The 25,282-nt window shown below is 39.0% G+C and overlaps 1 protein-coding gene across 2 annotated transcripts; it reads right to left on the minus strand.

Moving 5' to 3' along the window:
- Positions 1–525: 525 nt before the first annotated feature.
- TOPBP1 (DNA topoisomerase II binding protein 1) lies at positions 526–24,903 on the minus strand. 2 transcript variants are annotated; one of them, XM_065629599.1, is made up of 28 exons: positions 24,875–24,903; positions 24,391–24,478; positions 23,667–23,801; positions 22,952–23,089; positions 21,968–22,149; positions 21,637–21,830; positions 20,680–20,859; positions 19,758–19,927; positions 19,057–19,220; positions 18,291–18,538; positions 17,686–18,005; positions 16,720–16,892; positions 15,512–15,723; positions 14,622–14,911; positions 12,717–12,890; positions 11,583–11,692; positions 10,398–10,521; positions 9,860–10,009; positions 9,243–9,351; positions 8,452–8,644; positions 7,438–7,664; positions 6,222–6,385; positions 5,201–5,315; positions 4,504–4,667; positions 3,462–3,602; positions 2,230–2,319; positions 1,572–1,733; positions 526–1,189 (listed from the first exon to the last, which is right to left on the minus strand). In XM_065629599.1, the coding sequence occupies exons 2-28, from the start codon at positions 24,469–24,471 to the stop codon at positions 1,046–1,048; spliced, it is 4,554 nt and encodes a 1,517-aa protein (XP_065485671.1). In that variant the 5' UTR covers positions 24,472–24,478; positions 24,875–24,903; the 3' UTR covers positions 526–1,045. The 2 variants fall into 2 exon arrangements, with proteins under 2 accessions (XP_065485671.1, XP_065485670.1); XM_065629598.1 differs by having other exon boundaries at positions 22,946–23,089.
- Positions 24,904–25,282: the final 379 nt, after the last annotated feature.

Raw genomic sequence — 25,282 nt, forward strand, 5'->3', positions numbered from 1 at the left:
TGTCTTGTATCTGCAACTGATACTGATGCAAAGATTTTTCTATAAGAAGAGTATTGAGCAGCTAGAAAATAAAAGCAGAATACACCCCCCTCTTTCAAAACAACAGAGGTAAATTAAATAGACTTTAAAGTTGTTACATATATTTCCCCAGGCAACAACTCCACTGGTCCTCTGCAACTGGAGGTTGTGCTTTTCTGTTCAAACAGTCTGCAGCAATTCTAGCTGCTCAAATTTGGCTCTTCAGATTTCAGAAGAATACTTTTACCTGGGGTAACACAGTGCAACTTGCAGCACGTTCAGTAAATAGAGACTCAGACCCCATGGTTACTAAAAGCTCAGTTTGTCAAATATTGTGGTTGTCCGACTAAGAACATTTCCAGCTGCTGGAAACCAACATCTTTGTTCTGCCTCTGGTTCCCATTGCAGACTCAAGCATGGAGGATGGTCAGACAAGCTTCACCTCTTGACAGAGTTGGGTCTGCATTTGCTGAACAGATTCATTAGCAGTGAGAATGGCAGCATCTCAACAGCACCTCTGTTTTATAGAAATAATTTATTACGCCCTCTACTAGTTAAAAAAAAATTTACAAGCCCGTTATTTTTGTGCAGTTTCCTCTTTCCCCTCCAATAGAAAATATCAAAAGAGGAAAAATTCATGTAAAACCATTAAGATTATGAAAGTCCATGACTGTGTGGGAAATGCAACAGAATTCTTAGCAACTGGTATCTTCCCCACAACACACAGATAGAAGATGTGATAAGCACCTCGCAAAAGTATTTCTTATTATACAGTAGTATCCCTAAACAAAATAATCAGTGGAATCGTTAGGACATTTTGGAGACAAATATTTTTTGGATGAGTTCTTACCATATTTTTAGATGCTACTGGTAACCAAAGCAACCTTTCCTATGAGTATTACTGTAAAGTTATTTTAATCTCAGGACAAACTAGAAGTGAAACTCAAAGCTTTTAATTTTTGCGGCGAGAATGAAAAAAATATAAATATGTATTTTAAAATGTACAAATTAAAAGCACAGAATTTCGTCAGTGTATTCTGGATCGCTTGACTCTGCTCGTTTCTCCCAGTGCTTTTCTTTTCTGGGATAATCCAGTTCCAAGTTCTGTGTTATTCTGAAGGTAAGGTTCCGCTTCCGGCAGGCAGTAAGACTCCATTGGGGGAGGCGGATCCTTCAATCAAGGAAGAAAAAAAAAAAAGTGGTTTAGGTTCAAGAAGTTTCCAAGAAGAATCAAACAGCTCATTAGTTTTCTGAAATTTAAAACAAGAAAATGAACATACGCCTACATTATAAATACATTTTGCAAGCGCCCTTCTCTGCAGCAGATCCCACTGCCAGCACTGGAACAAGTCCTGTTACAGCAGTTAAAATTTGAGATGACAGATAGAAATACTCAACATAGGTTCCTGTGGCCACAATTCCTGGCAAAGGAGGCACACGACCAGTAGAGCAGCAGCTGTTCTCGAGGCTTTACGTGTCTGAGGTTGCTGGAGGTGATGGACCTGCCCATCCCCCCGTGGGGTGGGTGAGGAGCACCCCGAAAGCACCCTCACCTGGATGAGGTAGTCAGCGATGTACTCTGGTTTCAGGCAGTTCACTCCTTGGGCTGCCGCCTCTGCTACGTTAACCCTGGTGTCGTCCGGCTTCAGCTTACTGAAGTCAGCAAAGAGGTGAGTCGCTTCTTTGAAGAGAGACACGGAATGACCAGAAAACACCTACAGATTAAAACAACAACAGACAAAAACGAGTTTATTTTTGTGTTTCTTCCCCAAGACGAATGCAGTTCACGACCTCTACTTTCACCCATCAAATTAACTAGCAAACCAGTGGGAAATAAAATACCATTTACAGCTGCATTTTCTGTACCATCACACACCTTTCAAGAGTGATCCTTCTTGTCAGAGCAGGGCACAGAAATTCTGTCCTCAGTTCCCACCAGCCCTAACTGACTTGTGTGACCTCAGACAAACTGCCCTGCTTGACCACATACAAAATGAAGAAATGAAGATGATACGGCCTCCTCCTCCCACCATTAGACTATGTCTCAGCTATCCTGTGTAAGCAATTTTGTTAGTTAAGACCCTTTGCTCACATGGAAAATGCCCAGCACAGAGTTAAACAGAAAGAACAAAAATAAATAGAAACATATGTGTGTGTGTGTGTATATATATATATATATATTTTTTTTTTTTTTCCAAAAAAACTACATACTTTTGCTCCTCCTGATTGAAGAAGGCGTCTGAATCCTGCTTCCTTGGTTTGGTCAACATTCAGGATCACTTTCCAGCCACTGAAAGCTCCCTAGATAAAAACCTCAATTTAGTCAAAAGTATGTTGGCACTAAAAAAGTACAAAGACTCAACGGATGTATGATTTACCCCTTTTTGGAACATCCATCAGATAAGGATTTGCTATCACCTAGTTTTAACTATAAATAGCTGAAAAAAACCCATAGAACATGCAACTATTGGGACAACACCAGACAGTCAGGCAGCTTCCCACCAAGCCCTTTCACTTGCATTGCAAGATGGGCAAATGGATCTATGAAAAGACTCATTGACAATACTTTCCAGAACACCAGACAATCATTTACAGAAACACATCTGAAGAAAAAGAGTTACTTGGAAACAACATTTCCCTGCCACTCCATGCTACGTTATCTACTCAGTTACAGTAACAGCACCTAGGGCTAATGTGTTGCCTCCTACAAACACTCACTCTGGTTTCCCAGCAGGCAGGGGGCACAAAGGATTCCTTACAAGCAGTCATTTAAAAAAGGTTATTGTAAAATACACGCAAGTCAAGATTTATCCTGATGTGACCAAAACATCAGCACCATTTCTGCCTTTCAAAGAATACTCAACTGCAATGCCTGATTTGACAGAAGGGTTAAAAGGCTTTGGGGAGCCCGAGTCTCACTTTCAAAAATCTCACTGAAAGACTATAGAACTTGCACTGTAAAAATCACAGGAGGTGCTTTCGGAAAGGTATAAAACTTGTGCCTTGTGTCAAGCACAACAGTATGCTTGCTGCTAGAGCCATAAAAATGCTGTCCAGAAAGCTGCATTCACCTACACAGCACAGCACAGGATTCCTATTATTCCACGTACCATTTGTGGGTTCCTGGTAAAGCTGAGTTAGGTCAGTTCCCACCTTCCTGGCTGAGACATTTACAAACATAAGTAGCCACATTCCAGCTTTGCAAAACATGAACAAGGGTTCAGGATGAGATTAAGACTTTTAATATACCAGCACTAAAAGTTTTTTAAATACAAAATTACCGAACTAGAATATATCCAGCCAAGCCATTTTGTTCATAATAAGGCAGATTAACTTTCCCTGCCACTGAAGTTTGTGCATTTCTTGGTGACAATCCCTGTCGTCCTGTCCACCCACACTGTACAACTTACAGCGCATGAGTAAATACCTCAACAATACCATACCTCAACAATACCAGTTTCTTGCCTCCCTTTATGTATTTTTTTCCTCCACCTCATGGCTGCGAGTGCTAGTTTCTTCTGGTTTACATTGATTCCAGGCAAAACATTAAGTATCGAATTACTTCCCCACTCGTAATCTTCTTCCTAGAACAATCATAAAATTGAATTACAAAGCAGTCCTGTCAACTTTACCAGCAGAAAAATACACTTAAAAGAACCACACCAAAAAAACCCCAAACAAAAATAACCCAAACCAGCACAAATCCCAACTCATTCTAGCTTTATATATTGATTTCATCTGGCCAAGACAGCTCAAGGCAAAATTAGAGATACAGCTCTCAATTGCACATATATATCTAAATCAACTCATTTTTTCTGTGACATCAAGTGATGTACAGAACCAGATTCCTCTCACTGTTATCTACAATGGAATTCAACAGCAGGGGAAAGCAACCCACTATTCTGGACACCATCATCTGTACATCTCTGCAGTGTCTTCCAAAACACTGAAAGCTGGTTTTCATACATAAAAATATGAACCAGTCTACAGGCATTATTTTAATGCCTGGTCAAAGAACTGCTAGTCCCAGGAGAACTGTGGAATAACAGTTAGGGAGGTGAGGTGTTAGAAGACAGTGTCCAAAAATGTTTATGTACATGGTTAAAGAGTTGAATTATTTAAAACTATTATGTGTTCATTTATTGAAAGGATCAAGATTTAATACCTGGTGTAACAAGATCCACAAAAATAGAGTTGGTACCAGACAGAATTGACCAAAAGGTATTCAACCTTCAGTTTTCAGAAGCAATTATAAAAAGCATAGGTATTTCATTTATCCTAAACCAGGACTTTTGTTCAGGAGTAGTTTTCAGAGAAAAGCTTACACAAAATTTCTGAGACTTTGGATCCTCTGAGACTCCCAAGGCTCAGGCTCCCTAAACTGCTAATTGGTTTTGAGAGGTTAAGTCCTTTCCTAGTAATGCAAAATAAAAAGAAATGCGAAAAGGTACAACATATATATTTTTCAATAATAAGGTCACGTGCCTGAACAAAGCAGCCAGCTCCTCTACACGCCTCCAGGTAGGAACGGTGAAGCACCCACTTCCCAGCTGCCATCGAAGCCAAGAATTTTTCATTTCGGAGAGGATGTCCCACAACAATGTGTGTGCAACTTGGATCAAAGCACTGTTTCTCAAGTACTATTCCACCTTGAGTTGAGGAATGAATTTGATTCAAATTATTTGAGGGTCATGCTGTACCACAGAAAGGAACAACTCGAAGTGAGAATTATTTGAATTAACATAAAAATATAATTAACTCAAATTTACATGGAAAGCATTATCTTTGAAGTTGCAGGGGCAGAAGCTGGCAAGGAAGGAGAAGCAGCCAGGGAAAGTGGCTCTGATAAAAATAAAGTGCCACTATAGCACAGATGGGAATGAGAGAGACACCAGAGGACAGCAGATCCTGGGCACTCCCAAGAGTAAAGAATGAAGCTCTTGTGGAGACAGCTGAAAGAAAACTGCCAGAAGACAAAGCCATTGCTGTTTTATGGCAAAGCTGATCGCTCACATAATAATAATATATTCAAAGAAATGCTCACAAGCACAGAAAGCCATAAATTTGAGACCTCAAATCTGATGAGTCATTAACAGAAGCCCTTTCTTTTCCCCAATGAACCACAGCTGACCAGACACATACGGACACATACTATTCTCTGCATTTCACAAATATCTGTTACCTAATTCCTCAATCAGATGGCAGTAATCAAATCTTTCTTGAGGATTAAGAGAAGACAGCTGAAATTTACGTTGTTTTTCTGGTTCTTCATCTGCCTTCTCATCTTCTGTAGCAGCCTGGAAATACAGTAACAGATTTTGAAAATAAGACAGAAAGATTAGGTTGACAGCTATTTCTCTGCCAAACATTCTGGGTTATTTTTATATTAAGTTTTCATTTGGCCAGGGAAAGCAGAACCAAACCTGTCAATCACTTGACAAAAAACTTGGATCTTATCAAATCAACATTAGGCTCCTACTTAACATCCTCTTGGTTCCCCCTATCTTCAGGGCACAACTGAACCAATCTGTCATAAAAACTAATCCTTCATTCATATCCACTGAATGCCAAGTTGAACACATGAAGAAATCATCATCCATCTATCACACTGCCTCATTCATTCAGACTTCATATAACGTCACGCATTTCCACCACAGCTTATTTACTAACACGACACATTAAGCCTCTGAAGACACACAGCTGCTGAAAGTTTAAGCATCAAGTGATACACTGTGGGCAAAAGACTAAGATCATTTTCCTAGCTCCTTCCATGTTCATTATTAAATAGTAGAATTGTAAGCCAGATTTTTGGCAGAAAAATAATTTTCCATTTGTACCTAAACAAATTCCAGATACCACCAAGGAAACAAAGGCCTTACCTTTTTTCCATCATCCTAACATAGACGGAGGAGTCCCAAGTAATACACATAGCAACTCTCCACTCCACAGCCTACCTCAACGTTCCAGCAGGAACCAACAGTACAAAAAGCTTTCTCTGAACAAACAAGCTTTATTTATTTGATCAAAGATTATTTGTTCAAAATCTCAAAGAAAGGGGGAAAGAGAAACAGAACTGCACCTCATTATTCTAAATGCACATAGTCACCTATTTTATATTTACCGTCAATTTCAAAACTTCTTGAAGTGTCACTACATCTCTCAGAACACAAATCATCATAAAAATATTTCTCAATGTGACAAACCTTTTCTATGGGCTGTGGTGCCACAGGAGGGTTAGCCAGTGGGAAAGCAATGCTAGGGGCCTGTGGAGTGGGGATCAAGTGATCTTTAATCGGAGTTTCAAGATCTCTACATACAGGATTCTTTAGACCTTCAATCACATCTTCATCCCTAGCCTCAGGAACAGCTGTGAAAGTGAAGTGTTGTTGCATTACTTCTTTGTGGCTGAAATTAATTACGGATAAAGTAAAAAATAAAATAAAAGTAGCTATTCTAAAAGGACAAAATACAACTGCTGCTGAAACCTGTACAGTTACATTTCACCATTGCCTTTCATAAAGATGATTTCCTTATACCACAAACCACCAATTACAATATTGCAGAATCAGGTTGCCGGATGTCTTGCTTTGAAAAAAGACCCCAAAACCTCAAAAGGCTTCATTTCTTTGGCTAAAACGCACTGATTTGGTTGAACTAAAAACAATTGGATGCATTTAGCTCATTTTCTTCAACCTCCTCTAGGACAGGGTTGGTTTTCAGGAAGACTGTTGCCGCAAGCAGAAACTCTGTAAGTGGATTGAGGGAAGAAGTTGAGGGCAAGCGGTAGGCAGTGGGGAGAGAGAAATTAAGGCTTCTGCTGTCTCTCAGGATGCAGGAATGGGAAGAATGCAAAAACAGATGAAAAACAAACATGTTCCTTCCTTAGTCCTAGCAGTAAATGAAATACTTCAAAAAAACCAGGGAAGATAAATACTGATTTTCACTGAATCCTGATCTAAGCACATCCATTGGCAGCTCTGACACATTTTTGGAGCTCACGAGTTTTCTTCCTATATTGCCATTCTCCACCTATGAATATTTCCACTACAATTAAAAAGATTTTGCTACTGGTATTCCCATATGAATTCTACCGTACCCACCTGAACTGTTACCTGGAAACCAGCTGTGGTTCCAAAAAATTCTGGAATATTTCCTAAAGTTGATCCGGAGTATTTTTAGACAAGCACTGCCTTGCTGTTTGACCACAAATGGCAAATGCATAGGAAAGCTGCTCTTTAAAACACAGCAACACATCATGGAGCTCAAAGATGTAAAATAGTATTTTGGCATTCAATAAATGCCAATAACGCTAACTTCTTTTTTTTAAAAGTAGAATTTAAACATTGCTGTATTTTAAAAGTCCCAAAGATCAAATGGATACTGTAGCAAAGAACAAAGATATTGTATTTCTGATTTTACCTATACCAGCAATCTCTGCATCAGCTAAAGATCCGTTGAAGGCAGACTCATCCATGTTCTTATTGGCGTTACTCTGACCTTGCTCAGTGTACTGGGAAGGACTATTAGGCCACTGAAAGTTGCTGACAAGTCTTGCTCGCTCCTCCCTTGCAGTAGGATCGTCCCAGATGATCTGCTCACTCTGGGATGGCTCTGTGTTTATATCTGCAAGTGCCTGACGGGATTGCCTAAGGAAAAAAAACACAGATACCTTAAATATTCATTTGTTTTACAGAAGACTACTATACTAGAAGGCAATGTGTTTATGATTACATCAACTGTAGTGTGCAACTGACCTCATTATTAGAAAGCATGGCTGGGAAAGGGGAGAATTGCAGTATAAAAGCATCTCCAGCAGCCTGGCTTTGTGAGCCTAAGCATCATCATGGCTGAAAAAAGGCAACCAAAATATCAGTAGGAGACGTTTTTATTACGTGTCATATTGATAAATTATTCCAAAATCAGTTTGCAAATAAACATGAAGCTAAAGAAATGATTTTGCAATGTTTCCATTACTTTGTAGCTCAGTATTGTTAGAGTTCAAATCCTATTCTCTTTTTAAGAAAAAGAAAAGAGGAGAAACATTCACAGAGGCACTTTGCAGGAATACCTACTACTTGTATATGACCTATGTACTGAAATGCTGCAGCATTGCTTTTTTCAAAATCTGTAAGAGCAGTAACTAATCTGAAGAGAAAGAAATCAGTTGGCGTAATTCAATTCAAAACTAAAAAGCAATCATACTATTCTGTGATTTTTTGAAAAATAAAAGATACCCATTGTGGATTAAGATAACATTCTGAGTTTATCTAGCATGTCCAGTTAAAGATTCTGAATTGCAAGAGAAGCAGCTTAAGTACATCAATAGAGAAAGACAATACATCTGAAAACCCTGGACACTTATTCATGTTTCAATGAATGTCTAAGTATGCACAGGGAGGACAAAATAAGATACTTTGAAAGACAAACCAATACCTTAGAGCTTCCAAGGCCCTACTGCGGCCATTTCGCACAGACCGCGTGCTATCGGGAGTGGCTGGAGAACCATCAGAACTGTTCCTTGATAGGGATCCTCTTTGCCCTTGTGGTTTCACTAGTGATGTGGCAGACATGATCTCCTGCAGCTGCCTTTGGAAGTTCTCCCTCATTTCTAGTGCTTGGGTTAAAACTTCAGAGAAGGAACAACACTTGTAAGATCGAGACCATTATACTGTAACAAGTGAAAAGTAACTGAAATTCCAGTAGTCCCCACCCCACCCCTGCATTGGGACAAAGACAATACATTAAGGAAAGGAAAAGATAACTGGGAAAAAATAACTAGGAAAACTAAGTATGCCCTGAGCCACCTATTCCTAGACACAAGGAAAAATCTCCATTTAACTCACTTCTGAATTTACTGATATGATCTAACTTATATCTACAATTCTCCCATAATACATTTATTTACGTAATAAAAATGGTATACTCTAACGTGACGAGTCAGTGTTTTAAAGATGAACTTCAGTGCTTTAAAAACAAAGAAACAGCAATTAAATCATTTGCAATGGATGATCATGATTTTCCTATGGGCTGTCAAAGTCTTTAAAATCGAGAGCAAATCCCTTTCCTCTCATCCAGCAACAGTAAAGGCTGGCTGTACCTGACCAGTATATAAATATGGTACTTAAAGCTTCCAGATGTTAACATTCAGCACCTGAAACCATAAAAGGCTTATATTGATAGTTTGATGTTCCAGAACTATTTTGAAAACAGTCATTTACATTTACCTCCTTTGGATTCACTGGTTACAATTTGTTCATCCCCTGTAGTGACTGTTTCCTTTATTTGGTCTGTAGTTACATCATCTTCATCATCATCTTCGTCCACTGGAATAATCTAAAAACAATGAAGACACGTAGAATTCTCAAACACCAATTTTTTTTTGTTTTTACCCATGTTCAACACTTGCATAAATTCTGGAGATTGCTAATCTTGCCTTAGAGTAAACTTAACCTTTCTGCTACTGCAATGACAGTAAAAGTGAACAGCAGCATCACTGACAACACCTACTCCGCAGTCTAAATGTCTACTAAGGCAAGTTCACACTTTGGATCTCATTACCTACAAGACAAGGCAAAAACTGGACCCACATAATTTCAAATTTGGAAAGCACTTCTAATCCTGAAATGCCTGTGTTTCCCTCCATTGCCCCAGAAGAGGAATATAACAAATGCAGAAAAACCTTAAGGAAGATCTGTATTAGCTACTACCACTTACTAGCTAAACCTGATCCAGGGCATCTCTGAATAAGCATCAATGTTTTTTATTAATGTGTTAATGTAACAATTAAGTTAACTGAATCCAAATAACTTCATAGAACATGAATTCATATCACACATTATACCTCATTTTCCTCTGCTGGTTTTCCACTTGATGGAAGTTTACTGGAGGAGGAAGGTCTGACACCTTGCACCGCACTGATGTCCAGGCTCATTTTGGGATTGTAAGTGTGAGGAAAGAGAGATTCAGGAAGTCGTTTATATTCTTGGGCGCTCTGTAATAGCATCAGTTAGCAGAAAGAAAGATGAAAAACTGATTTAGATTAAAAAAAAAGAAATATCACACCTAAATACAGGAAAAGTGCAATAAAAACACCATGGAAATAAGTACTTTACACAAGAGAAAAATGTGGCTCTCATTCTGAGAAACACGGAGCAGAAATGTTCAATGGAATAGAATTTATTTTTTCCTCACAGAGAACAAGGTACAAGTATGTCAGGGAAAACTGATCACTCAGTTTATAAATTCCAAGCAGGATAAAAAACATCAGTTCCTGTACACGTTCAGCACAAACACAAACAGAAAAAGCACTGCCACACAACTGGTTTTAAGCCTCCACTTCCCTTCACACTTCTAATAACTGAACAAAGCAAGCTCCATACCTCTAAAAGCCAGTATTCTGAAACAATATGTATACCCCGTTCTTTAACAGATTTATACTCCTTATTGTTGTCATTTTGTCCTCCCTTGTAGATGAAGTGTGTTACTGTCTCATCGAAGCACCATCTAGAAAAGAAAATGAAATACAACTTGAAGATATAATTTCAGAAATCATCCTATACCTTGTTCATGTTAAAATACTGTTTTGCCTATTTGCCTAAATAAGCAATGAGCCTGCTTTCTTCATCAAAAAAAGACAGCATTCCCTTTCAGGATAGAACAACTTCAACGTCTTCTGAAAGCATTCCTGAAGTAAACAAAACTAAATCTGATAAAATATGGAAGAGAAGGGGTTTTGCTTTAGTTTTTTAGTTTTGTTTTTATTTAAGTGGAGTTTCAAATCAGTTTCTGAAAAGAACCTGTGACCCAGGATGGGAGAGCTTTTTCTTTTGTTGACATACTGAGCTGCAAGTGAAATACTGATCCTGGAAGCTCACAATAAACAAAATGCTGATCCTAACATTTAAACCAATAAAAACTAGTATTTGCTATCTAATGTGAGTATCTTCAGCATTTTTAAGCTACTACTAAACATAAGGGCAACTTCCTCATCCACACTGTGAATAGTAACACCTATTTTATAGAAGTCCGTAACTAAACATATAAATCAGATTTAGTGGGAGCGCAATTCTGTCTTAAATCACAGACATTAGTTTGTAGTTTCTCTTTGTGAAAACCTATTTTTCCTAAGCTTTTCTAAGTACACTAACTTAGCCACGCTTGCAATCAGTAAAGTAATTAGTTTTCAGCCAGGGAGAAACACACGCAAATTTAGATCGGATTCAAAAATCTAAAATACACAGCAAATTTTAAACTACCCCAAAGTTAGACATGTTTCATAGTTTTCTTCAAAAGAGGGGAAAAAAAAAAATTCTGCAATCCAGGAAGACTTCAAGATAAAGAGTCTTTCCAAGACAGACTTATCAAGAACACAGAGATTGGAGCTGCGGTGAGGAAAGATGGCCTTATTTTGCCTTAGAAATGAGTGGCCTTATTTTGCAATATAAATTGTTTAAGATGGTGAAACCTAATGTTCAGCTAAAGCAAAAGCATTAGAATGCAAAGCATCATATTTTTAGAAGTCACATTAGAGCAGAAGCTTAGAAGCTGTTTGTATCAGTCGATACCTGTAGTCTGCCCCAAGAGAAGCTGCTACTGCATTCAGTTCACTTTGCTTCTTACTAAGTTTTTTGCTAACGTATATAACAACATCAGCCAGAGGCTTGGGCTCTTCTTCCTGTTCAAACAGCCAGGATAAAAACAGGACAGTCATGTTTGGAAGGTTTCTGTATCAATAACAAAAATACTTCAATATTCAATGTAGCATGTAATAAAATACGCAATAACAACAAAACTAAGATAAATACATTTTCTCTACTTTTGCTACTCCCAAACTCCGTGTTCAAAACCCAGCACTATCATCATTCCATGCACTAGGAATTCAAAGAGAAAAGATTCAGTCTTAGCCAGTCTCCCTGGAACGTATTCTGTTCCTTCCATCGCAGACCAAGCACTTCCTGAACACTGAAATTAGGGAATTATAAAACCTGATGCCACAGAAGTATTTCACCATAGTGGAGTGAAAAAAGTAAGAATAAGGAGCTACGAAATAAGAAGTGAAAGCCTTCCTTTGCTGAAGGCCATTAGCTTCCTTGCCCGTCCTCTAGAGTAAATAGTGACTAACGCGGCAAGCAACACATAAATGCTCCCTTTCCTCCTAGATCTTTTTCTGTTTTCTCTCACTAGGGTAGGTTAGACTGAAGAGGCAAGATGACTACAAGAAAGGATAATGTAATGCATCTTTATAAGGGGTAAGCAACTGGTCACATCTTGTGCCTCCTAGTAAGCAGAAGAGCAGCACGCTACAGAGAAAGACAGGAAAAGAAGAAACGTGCATTAAAACAGAACTCCTAACTTTAGACCATGACAAAATATTTAATCCTGCTTATCTGGAGCCTGGGAATTTCTTCAGTATGATGAAATCCTCTCATCCCAGTTCTATAAAGTCACTTAGCAACTGCTTAATATCCAAAATAGCAGTACAGACAGTAGAGAAAGGTTTTAAAATTCTTTGCCTTCCAGAAGGAAACTCTTATCTTACCTTCCTCTAACTGTCACGAAGAATGCATAATCACAAAGATTTCTAGTCAAATAGATCACAAAGCACAATTCACAAACTCCTTTGTGACTTAAATCACACAAGATACAGTGTTTTCTTAATTAAGCCTAAACTCCAGAAACTCAAAATTAGGATATCCTACCGCTTCTGGCTGTGCAGTGGCCAACTGAGGGCTGGCAGTAAGAGCTACTGCGTGCCTTGTGCTGTTTGCCAGCGCCAGTTTCAAGTTTCTGCCGATGACTTCAGAGAGAGGCGTGCTCAGTTTCCTGGTTCTTTGATCAGCACCTCTTGGAGTTTCCAAAGCTGCCAGAGCGTCCTACCAAAAAATAAAAAAGAATCAAATGACTGACTTTCATAAATGCATTATGAAATTCATACTCAAGTGGAAGTTTTACAAATATAGTCTGTAGTAAGATTCCATACTCCTAAACCAGGATGGTTTACTACAGTAGCAGCTAGCAACTGTAGTACCATTGCACAAATGCAGTACAAGACAATCCCAATCTTATTAAGTCTGCACAAGCAAAACAAGAGGAAGACGGATTATCAATCTCTCTTTTCACTGCCGTCAATGAAAACTGCCCTCAATGGAAAAGCCAGTGGCCAAACTCACATATTCCTAACCCCAACTGACTACCTTAATTTACTAATATCTCCCCTCCCAGACATATGAGTATGGGATTCTATCTGCACCTTTAAAATACCATGTTTCCTACTGTGCTTTTTTATAAAAAGATAAATTTTGGTCTAGAATATGTTGCTTTTGAAACTTATCAGAGTGGTGAACTACTGGATTTCAAGTAGAGTACCAACTGAATCACGGGTTCACTCACTCACAAATGGTTTTGGTTGGATGGGACCTTAAAGACCATCTAATTCCAGCCTCCCTGCCATGGACCGGGACACCTTCCACTAGACCAGGTTGCTCAAAGCCCCATCCAGCCTGGCCTTGAACACTTCCAGGGATGGGGCACCCACAGCTTCTCTGGGCAACCTGTTCCAGTGCCTCATTACCCACATGGTGAAGAATTTCTTCCTTATATCTAATCTATATCTACCTTCTTTCAGTTTAAAACCACTACCCCTTGTCCTATCATTACACTCCCTGACACGGAGTTCCTCCCCATCTTTCCTGTAGGCCCCTTTTAGGTACTGGACAGCTAGTATAAAGTCACCCTGGAACCTCCTCTTCATGAAGCAGAACTAACTAAAGAGAATGCTGGATTTTTCTGGGTTTGTAATATATGTTTTGTTTTATTGTGGGCAGAGGGGTTTAAAAAACCAACCAACCAACCCACAACAACCAGCAATCAACTGAACAAAAAAAACCCCAGCCAACCCACAAACAACCCCCCCAAAACACCTAACAACTTTGCAGGAATTCAATGCATTCATCCTTCAGTTAAGGCCTCAAAAATGAAAAACAAACCTGAAGATTTCCAAAGCACACTTAAGTCATTCGAGAGCTATTCCAGCACAGATACTCCCTGAGTTTCAGGAGTTTCTTCATTCTGTTTTAAGACTAGTAGTTTTTCTAGCCTTTGGTGGCCTTCAGAATGAGACCATGAACTCAAAACCTCGATGCATTTTTCAATTTGCAATAATGGTTTTGTAATTGCTATAAAGCTATTATATTAAAACATGTTATTAAAGTAGTGTTTCACCATAAAGCAAGCAAATGCTTGTTTCCAAATATCCAGAGTAACTATAAGCTTTCTTGTTACATTTCTCAGTCTTTAGATGTAAAGAACAGAGATTGTATACTGCGTGAGATGTAGGACACATGAGCACATAATGCAATAAGCGCAAAGGAGCTTTTTTAGGGACATTATAGCATCTACTAGTCAACAAATTTAAGTCCACAGGTCATCGACTAGAAATATATATAAATAAATGGAGCCAGTTTTGCTGGTTTTATTCAAAACGGAAAGTCTGTATGTTAACAGCATAAAAATGGGTAAGCACAGGTTTCTGTGCTGTTTCTAAGTTTATTCACAGCTTTAACTCTACTGGCTCTACAGACTAAAAAAATTGCAAAGATGATTACCTTTACATCAAAAGAAGGCTTGAATAACTTGTCTTTGGAAAGAAATTTTGATGGTGTATCAAGATGTAAAGACGGTTCTTTCTGTGGCAGTCCCCGTTGTGCAACAGGGGTTGTCTTCCCAATATGGTGAGAGATTACAGCTTGGAAAGCTTTACTCTGGAACCTGTTGATATCAAGAGGGGTCACAGCTGTTTTCTTCCCAGCTTCAAGGAGATAAGTAGGTTGGTCTGAATCAGGAGATTTAACAGCTGCTGGTGTCTTGCTAAGCTGAGTAATGGAACTCTCCTTCTCTTTAAAAGAAACAAAGAAAACATAAGCAAGCTATCTGATTTTTCTTTTGAACACGGTTCTCACAATTTTATTTAAACAACTGAAGGTTCATGTATCTGACCTTTCTTTCCCTAAAAAAAAAAAAAAAAATAAAAAAAATTTAAAAAAATCATTCCCCCCCTAATAAATGCTCTGAACTGACAATTATATTTTAAAAGCCAGCATCTTAAGTGTCTCTCCCAGTTAAGTACTTAGTTTGAATTACATTGGTACTGAACTTGACCCTAAGTGTCCAAAAAAGAGCAAGTAACTCCTGGTCCGCTCACACTATTTGCTGTTCCACACATACCTGTATAGCTCATGTCATACAAAAACTATCAAAATACAAATCCAAGAAAAAGATGCAATACACAACAAATTGCAGCAAACACACTGTATCACTTCTATAATCGCAACTCAACAGCAGGAAAAAAAAATATGGGAAAAATACTTGGAAAAACATCCTTTAGCTCTAATACTTCGAAGGTGTTAGGAAAAAAAACTTTTTCATACCTGCCTTCTTTATCATGAACAAACAGTATAATGACAGAATCGTATTCCCTGAGTTGCTAATAACCAACCTTCAGCCCCTGCATTTTCAACGAAGAATTTGCTTTCATCCGCCTTCTTTCCTGTCCTTGCAGACTGCAAAAGCCAAGCTACAGTGACTGCTGGCAAATTCCACTTCTTCGCAGCTTCATACTTTGAACCGTCTGGTTCTCTCACCACAAGATGGGTACTGGCAAACATTCCCTTTTTTGCATTGGCTTTCCGTACAAAGAATTCTTGGACTCTAAAGTTACATTAATAAAACATTCATTTAGTCATAAACAAAATCAGGGCACATTTATACTATTACAAAATGCGTTCAAGCGACAGAAGAAGAAACAGTAAAATTATCTAAGGCCATCCACTTTGCACTTTACAGCCTAAGCTACATCTACAAAAAAAATTTAAACACGAATGTTTTGCCTCTATCAGTATTGAAACCATAACATTTCTCATACACCAGAAGTCCTCACATATGCCCTTTACAAACCATACACTGGGCCTAACATTCTTCTGCAAGATTAATGGGACAGACTGGATTCCTTTCTGAAGCCAACAAGCATCATTTCCAAATGAACAATCTTTGGTTTTTTATATTACAGTTTTTCTCTTATCATCAAAGACCCAATCTCCCAAGAAGACAGCAGGACTGAGAACTTACTGGAAAAGAATTTAGTACAAACAGACTACAAATCAGATCAAATGATACTGTAAGCTATACAATTTTGCTACTTCATGACTAAACATGTTTTTCTTAACGTTTTTCAAGGATCCTGATGAATTAGGAGCAAGTAATTCACCATGTTAGCTCCTAAGAAATGGTGGACTATCACTGCTTATGACGTTGAACCAGACAGTACTGAAGAAAAGGAACAATGGTCTGGTGCAGGACAACTGAAGACCAACTCAGAGGGTTTGACACTTGAAAAACTGACCTGTTTTGCTCTGCTCTAGAGCAGAGCAAAAAGTTACTGAGACTCAGTCACTGGCAAGTATGAGACTGAGGGCATTCTGGTAGAAATTAGGCTGTGTGAATACTGACTAAATTTCTCTAAAGTAGAAGAAATTAAAAAAGAACTATATAATAACTTCTCATTGCTTCAGCACTAGGTTTTGTAAATGAATAGAATCCAAAAGAGACTTAATTCTAATAATTGTTACTCCTGTAAAACAAGAAATGAAATACATAATGGATTTCATCACACTGGCTAAAAACAAGAAATGGTGACAGGAGACATACCTGGCTCCTAGAAGTTCTGCCAGATAAACCAGGGAGTCTCTCTCTGCACCAATGAACTGGCTAAAAGAAAGAACACAATCTTCCAGAGGAGTAACTCCTTCCATTACTGGGACTGGTGTGAAAAGTGGATTGGACTGGGGATCTAAAAGGAGCTGCTGTTCCACACATGTTATCTTGAAGAAGGTAAAAGAGAGAAAAATGCAAATCAAGTCAAATAGCAACAAAGCTGACAATATTTCAGCAATTGTACAATAGCATTTATGGATTCAACAACAAGGAGTCTAGCTTCCATCATTACATCTGAGACAAATTATTTCCCATTGAATCAGATAAATTATTTTCTAGATAATTTTAATTTTCTCAGGTTTGACACAGTGAGGCATTATTCAGAACTTTTCAGTTACTACTCTTACAACCCTGGAGCTTCCTTCCAAAGTAGTTCAAGGCATGATCTGAAGGTCTGTATAGATTTACTTCCTAGTCACAAAAAATACTAACAGCAGTTAGTCTTGTGCCTACTCTCGGCAAATATGGTTAATATTTTTTTTTACTTTGAGCTATAAAGCTGACTTGCTCTTCTGTCAAAAGTTAAAAAGCAGGAAGCAAGAAGGAGTAAGCCCAAAGATATCAAATAAAATCATTATTAGTCAAATAGCTCCTTCTACAATTCATTATTTAGAGAGAATGCTGTCAGATTCTCTCATAAGAAGCCTTTGAGACATGACAACGAAGCCCTGTTTAGCAAGCCTGTAGAAAACGAAGTGAAATAGATAAAAGATACCTTACAGATGCAGAGGCTTTAAAGCATGCTTTCATTTAGCACATTTCAAATGAAACGAGGCTGATCTCTCAGTATTTTACCTATATTTAAGCCCCCCCTTTTTTTTTTAACTCTGCGTTCTGACAAGACATACTTCTAATACAGGTACTTGTTTACTTGCGGAACTGAAATTGTAACTCCCTTACCAGCCACGTATTTGTGACAACATCACCAACAGTCGGCTTCACCGTGCACCCCAAAAGAGGTACCACGGCATAGTCTGCAATCGTTCTGCTTTGCGGTGGCAGAATTTTCCCAGCATTCTCCTTTACAATGTCTGCAATGCAGGACTCGTCCTCTTCACCAAAACCCACAAGGATAAATCTCTTTCTGACAAACAAGCCTCCTTCAGCCAGGTCAGAAGACTCTCCCAAAGAACCATTACAACCAGAAGATTGATTCTCTCCTTGATCAGTCAACTGAGTAACATCACTGAAGGTTCTGGATGTTAGTTTTTCAACTTCACCTGAAAGGAAAAAAAGAAACCCATGACCAACCATAGTAATTGCTTGATAAGAACATCAAAGACAACTCAAAATAGTTGCATGAAGAAATGACAGTATTCTGCTGTTTTCAGACAGGTTTTAGATAAAAACTGCTCTATATAGGCCTGTTTAAATTTAATTTCCAAACACAATACAGAAGTTAACATACTAGACGTGGCTAGCTTTTTAATAAGCAAATGCTGCAAAACTCAAACACTAATCATGAGCAGTTAAACCTTCTATGATATGCTGAACCCAGAACGTACCTAATGTAGAATCATTATTTACATACTGAGAGAGGAAGTCATCTTCAGCGGCTTTCTGGTGCTTTATAACATTCACAGCTTCTTTCTTCAAGAGACTGTTATTTTTGGGAAGAATTGACTTCATTCCAGGTTGCTCAAAAATTGGGTTCTCTAATGGCTGGTAGCTTAGAGGGATATATTGCTCCACTGGATGTAGATAACCTTTACGAAATGACTCCAGCAACCATTTTGCTGTCACTACATGAGGCCTATAAAATAAAGTGTTATACAAACAAGTTACAGCAGGTTTCAGAACCGTGATTCTTCTTTCCTGCTCTGCAAATAATAATACACACACACACACCTGAAGTTTTTAACTCCAATACTAAGCAAGCTTTAGGCACTTTACAAACTCAAGATTTTTTTTTAATTCTTCCAGTCTGAGAACAGAGGATTTCACACTTATTTTCTATAATGTAAATTATATCTGCCACTACTGGGTTGCCAAGTCGTTCCCCCTCAATATATGAACAAATACTTATTAACACCTCTTTTCACCAATAAGAATACTTGTTTTTCTGTTCACTGAGGTGACTCATGGCTACCCAAAGAACTACAGTATTCAGGAGCACACGAGGATGTACTTATGAATATTAACTGCAAGTCTTCTCATTTAAGTCAGGAACTATTTAGGATTTTCAAATCTATACATGTTTTCCCTTTTACAAGCTGGTGGGAGAAAGAAAACAAGGCGGAAGGAGACCTCAAGCAATATAGTTATCATAACCTGTGAGCTGTCTTGTCCAAAAAGTGTTTCAGCTCATCGTTATTTTCCCCTAAAATGACATGGGTAACATCTTCATTAAGTTGATTAAATCGAACACCACCACCACAATTAATAAGCCTTCTCATCTTGTCCAACTTCCTGCCACTGAATCCACACAGATAGATCTGCAAAGAGAACAGAGCAACAAAAAAAGGCTTTAAAGAAAAAACAAAAAAAAAGAAGAAAAAATAAAGTAGGATATTTGGGTATAATTTGTTTTGACTGCTGTAGAACACAGAAACTAGTGTTGCAACTTCTGAGAAGCAGCAAAAAAGTTAAATTAATCCAACACTGGATGCTTATCTCTGCAAATTAATCTAGTAGAACTTGCATATTTACTGTTGGAATGAAGACCCAGCCAAAGTTGTACAACCAAAAAAACCAAACCAACCCACTCCAAACCACACACCAATTCTAGAACCCATTCACTATAATGTTTAAGTATATTTGTCTATAAAAATATTATTTTATATTCATACCACATATTTAATACAATTATACACATACCCATGTAGACACATATGCAAGCTACAGCATGTGGACACAAAATAAAGGTGGCATTTCCTACTGACCACAGAAGCAACAATTTAGCCAGTGCTTCAACCCAGTTGCTTCTACGGGGTTAAGACTGAACATTTCAAAGTATATGTTGTTATACATACCCGACACCCATCTAACAAATCTTCAGGGGCTTGAAAAGAACTTAAATCCAAGTTTTCCAGCTCATCAGGAGGAGGATCCAGTCTGCTGCTCATAGCAGAACAACACATGGTTTCACTAACACCACTCAAGTTGATATTGGAAATGTGGCTGACGTCCGAAAGAGTATGATCTTTAAATTAAAATTTAAAAAGATGCATTAGTTTTGGCTCATCTCTCTCTACTACTTTGCTAAACAAAAAACTGCCATATATTACTTTTTTTTGTGCTAGAAGGAAACATAAAGTCTGAAGAATAAAAATACTAGCCAATAGTCTTGATTAAATACCGAACTTGGATTCCCAGTGCTCTGTTGGTAGTGCTAACCCAGTGCTCCTGTTCAGTCATTTCCTGAGTAGTAGCCAGCAACAATTGTTTGGAAAGACACATTTAAAGCTGGCTGTGTCTTTCACACTACCATGTTTGTTTACAAAACACTTTTAACTTTCCTTCTATTAATAACATGGAATAAGTAAAAACAAATATATGAAGAAAAAAATAGAAAAAAAAATCTTCATTTCTTCTCTCCTTAAAACTGCTGTAAGTTTAAACTCATAACAGACACTTGTTTTAAAACACAAATGTATGAATAGTCATGCTTTTTTAGGTCTTGGAGTCATATATCACTGATTCTTAAACATAGTCATACACCTAATTCAAGCTTACTTTTAAAATAATTATTCACATATTTTAAGTCTACACATTGGAATATTCAATGTGCATAAAAGTCATCTGTTGTGTTTTAAGCATAAGCAGAATCAGAACCTAAACTGTCAAACAAGCATTGTGAAAGCAAGCAGCACCCTACTAATTTGAAACAGTTTTTTCTCCTTACTACGAATATTTCCTATTCTACTTTAACATATTTTGAAAGGTCTTACTTACTATCGGGCTTGCTGGCATGATTCGTAGGTGTTGATGTACTGGGCGTATTACTCGGTTTTGATCCAGCCTCTACTTTATACATTGTCTCATCCTGACAGAAGCCTTTCTCAATGCTGTCAGAAAACCACTGCACAGTCACACAGTGCACGTTCCATTTTTTGGCACATACATACTTCTGACCTTTCAAATGTAAACAAAATAAAAATCACAGGTCACTCAACGGTTAATGCTTCAAACAGTGATCACTGAAGGAGGGCTGGACAGTAACAAAATTTTAAAATTTAAATAACCAATTTCAATGTGCAAATTGTGCTATCCTGGACTCTTCTGATAAGCTGCTGATTTATTCTCTAAATAAAATTAGAACAAAAAAATCTCATTGGTATGGTATGACAGGGCACTAAAGAAAAAAAAAAAAGCGCCTTTAGAACTTTCAAGCACGGGGTGGGGGAGTTAAAAAAGTCCCAGAATATTTCCCCATAAGAAAAGGGAGGGAAATTGGGGAAAAAAAGGAAACCCTTCCCATTCTTCTCACCATAAAACTACAATTCTTTCATCTTCCCAAGAAGAAAGGAAGGGAGCTTTCATTTTATCTTAGTGGGGAGTTCAGAAGGCACGAAGAACAGATCAGTTAAAAACTATTAGTCCACAATCCTATTTCAATCAGCATATAAATTAAGTCCTATCCAGCTCTCCCAAAAAACTTTCTCTTCCACCCCCTTTAGGTTCCTCCCTTTTCCTTCCCTTAGATGGCATGTGGGTCTCCGTTTTTTTTGCCTCTTTCATTCTCTTTAGAGCAAAATAAGGGTGCCCTATGTTACTCGTCCTGTCAACAGTGATGCCCTAAACAGGAGTAGTAAGAGCAACACTGAAACACACACAGAGGCACTTGGAACTCTTATGTATATTTACACTACTTCAACTCAAGAAGTGAAATTTTTACTCTATAAGTTCTACCTTTTGGCTCCTGGACTATGAGGTGAGTACATTCATTCATCTTGAGCTGGCCTGTATATTGCCCACCGTGTTCAGCAGTGAGGCGCTGGACTTCCTTCCTGTCTGAACTACTTAAGCCAGTTACGCAAATTGTACAGCCGAGGAACACAGGACAAGCGTAATCTTCCATGTTAACATCGGTGTATCTCATTATGCTAAAGGAATGAAAGAGAGAAAAAAGAAATACAGCATTTATTTTCTTCCAAGTAAAATCAATCAGAAAAAGCAGTCGCTATCACTGTAAGATTACCAGCCCCCCTCAACAAAACCATTTTGTTTTGGTGTTTTATACCTTTGCTGAGACTTATCCCACAGTGTCTTAACCCAAGAGGGAAGCAAAATAGGTTTTTTCAGAGAAGCAGCTACTAAGTATTTCTTGCTACCAACTTCTCCAGCTATAAGATGAGTTACGGACACATTGAGGTCTCTGTACACACGTCCACCCATCATCTGCACATATTTATGAACTTCTTCCTGGGTGGGAAAAAAGAATTATAGAAAACTATCAAGAAAATGAAAGAATCTACATTACACTCATGTTCACCTTAAAAAAACCAAAACAATATATTTCAATTGTCCGTGGTTTCTCCTAAAAACTGTTCCACAATACAAAATGGATATAAAAAAAGAGTCAAATATAACTTCAATTTTATTTGCCTTTATGATAAGCCGAACATAGTATGTACCCTTAATAAAAAAGTACAATCATACTGTATGAGTAAAATTTTATGGATGGTTGACATTTTAGGTAGTATAAATTACAAAGGGATATCAGAATAAATAAAAAGTAAACTTCTCAGATAAACTACTTAAAGCATAGCTGACTGGATATTAAATCTTGACCATGTAGTTCTGAGTAACCAGAAACAGAGCACATTGTCTGTAGCACTACAGCTGCAAACAAACTAGCAAGCTAAGCGATCCATCTAATAAATTAATAAAAATCCCTAAACCATACATTTACTCCCATATTAACACAACTGAAATATTTTATTATTATATATGTATATGCTTATGCAATATATATATGTGCATGCATAGATACGCCCCTACATACAGGTTTATATACTCGTACACTTGTCAGACTCCCTCTTTTTCCACACAACTCTCTACATAAACTATAAGTCTACAAACTACAGAAAGACTAGAAATATCTAGTCACAGGCACAGTCAGACTTGTATTTAGTATGACTGTTGCCTTTGTAATGAGCCATCTAACACAAATGTCAACAATAATCAACTAAACAATTCATTATGTACAATGTATTACCCTAACATCTTTTTCAAGGCTGGTACAGGACACCGTTACATCGGCCATGGTCATATTGTATACAGGATGCTCAGCTCTTGGGACACACCTCTGGGACTGCATGCAGTACAGGACTACCTGTGGTCCAACAATTCTACAACCAAGCTGCAATAAAATGACAGGAAAAAAAAGAATACAATTAGCAGAAGGTACACTAGTATAAGGCAGGCTTTCCTTGTCCTCAAATCCTAAGGAAGGCAGGGCCCTTGGTCTGTCCTCCTGCTCCTCCTCTAGTATTTCCCAGGTATTTGACAGTTTTGTTTTTACTTTTGGCTGCGGATTTTCAGTACAATCCTTGTAGGTTTTCTGGCCTCTGTAAAAGCAGCAGCTGCTATAGCTAACATGACAGAGAATTCCAGCTAGCCTGTCTTTGTCTGCTGGACAATTCCTTGCAGGTCAAACAAAATCATGTTACTTGGGAGGTGAATAAGTGTGAGAGCTGGCTTGGCAACTCCAGCAGAATTGGAACTGATCATACTATTTATTTTTCCATGTACTTATGCTTTGTTAGTCATCTTCTTCCCTAAACACAGGATTCAGTGAAGTTTTAAAGATTTTACCATGAATACTTTCAACTAGTACATTCAGTGCAAAAAGAGAGAACATACAGACAGTGAGTATGGACATGAATGCTTTTAGAAAAGAAAGAACATAGCTAGAACTAAGCTGATGAGTAGCATACCTTTTTGAGATGTTCAAAAACAACACCTCTAAAAGGATCACAAATGTAAAGCGATTTATCATTTTCTTTTATATTGAGTGCTGTTTCTTCTTCAAGGATCTGAAGATGCTCTTCTGACTGAAATTCTTTTATAGACTGCAGGGAAACATATATATGCATATAACAACATTAATTATCAAATGACAGTTAGCCAATCATCTGTAAACTACACATGTATTATACATAATAGATTGACTTGAAACAGCTCATAACAAAGCTACCATGCAAGAGTATAGTGGCAGAAGGGCTAAAATACCTCATGGGTGTCTCTCTCATTCCTCCAAGTCTCCAAAATACTCAAACATTCATCCTACAAACTTTCAGGACCTGATGCTGCCACACAGTGCCTTTAGCTCCCACTAACCCCTCAGGGTGAAAAACAATCCACAGTGTCTCTCCTAAGGTTGCTTAGTGCTTAGATGAGTGACCACCATCCAGACCTTCCAAGCTACACATCACTTCGCTAAATGTCAATAGATTTTGAAATTATACCTTGTTCCAGAAGTAATTTCTTCAATGAAATCGTTCTTGTTCAACAAACTTTCTTAAACATTAAACATCTCTATTGCAGAAATAGCTTTATTTCCAGATGTGTATATACAAGCTACATCTAAGTCAACCATAGAAATCATTCAATTTAAATAATCCACCAAACTCACTGAGAAAGGTGATCAAACCTACTTACCTCAAGCGCTTTGAAAAAATACTCCGAGTTCCCAGAAGACGTTATGAATTTCACAAAAAATGGCTCCTTACTACCTTTCATCCTTTAACTGAGAAACAAAACCCAGTTAAGCGTCCTGACATTTTCGGCGCAGCCCGGAACCTCGCAGTGACGGGGCGCACCGCCCACCTCCAGGAGCCGCGGAACCCCCTCTCGTCCCTGTCCCTGTCCCCAGTGGCCCACGGGCCGGCCCCACGCCGCCAGGCCTCGGCGCCGACCTCTGCCGGGGAGGGGCGGGAGAAGGCGGGGGAGGCCGGGCCCATCGGGAGGCCCCTTCCCCGCAGCGCCCTCTCCTCACGCCGAGGCCCTGCTGCCGCCCGACGCGCCCACCTCAGGGCTCCCGCTCACCCACCAACCCCCGCTCCGCAGCGGGTGCTCGGCGCTGCCGGTTTAACCCCACCCCGCCCCGCCACCGCCACCGCGACCCCCAACCGCAACCCCTCACCCACTGCCGGCCGCCTCCACGGAAGGCGGGAAAGCGGCGACCCCCGCTCTGCGCAGGCGCAGGGAGGAGGGGGCAGAAGGGAGGGGGCGGGGTCTGCGGTGGGTGGGGTCTGCAGTGGGCGGGGCGGGGCGTGGGAGAGCGAGTAAGGCGCACGCGCGGCCGGAGGTGTGGGCGGGGTCGTGGGCGGGGTCGTGGGCGGGGTCGTGGGCGGGGTCGTGGGCGGGGTCGTGGGCGGGGTCGCGGCTCCACGTTGCGCAGATGTTGCTGTTACCGGAGGTGAAGAAAAGCCTGCTTCGCTAGCCCCGGCGTCCACCACCCCGGCACCTGCTCTCCGAAAGCCCTCCAAATCCATGAAGCAGCCTCACCTGGAATACGCTTGTGGTGTTGGTGCTGCCAGCTTCTGCTGGG

Source organism: Caloenas nicobarica, chromosome 2, assembly GCF_036013445.1.
Source record: "Caloenas nicobarica isolate bCalNic1 chromosome 2, bCalNic1.hap1, whole genome shotgun sequence".
Lineage (NCBI taxonomy): Eukaryota > Metazoa > Chordata > Aves > Columbiformes > Columbidae > Caloenas > Caloenas nicobarica.

Coding starts and splice junctions, on each gene's coding strand:
- TOPBP1 (XM_065629598.1), bottom strand. CDS start 24,471: ATGAAAGGTAGTAAGGAGCCATTTTTTGTGAAATTCATAACGTCTTCT. Junction 14,912..15,511: donor TGAAAATGCAGGGGCTGAAG/GTTGGTTATTAG, acceptor TTTCTTTTAAAG/AGAAGGAGAGTTCCATTACT. Junction 10,010..10,397: donor CAGAATACTGGCTTTTAGAG/GTATGGAGCTTG, acceptor ATGCTATTACAG/AGCGCCCAAGAATATAAACG.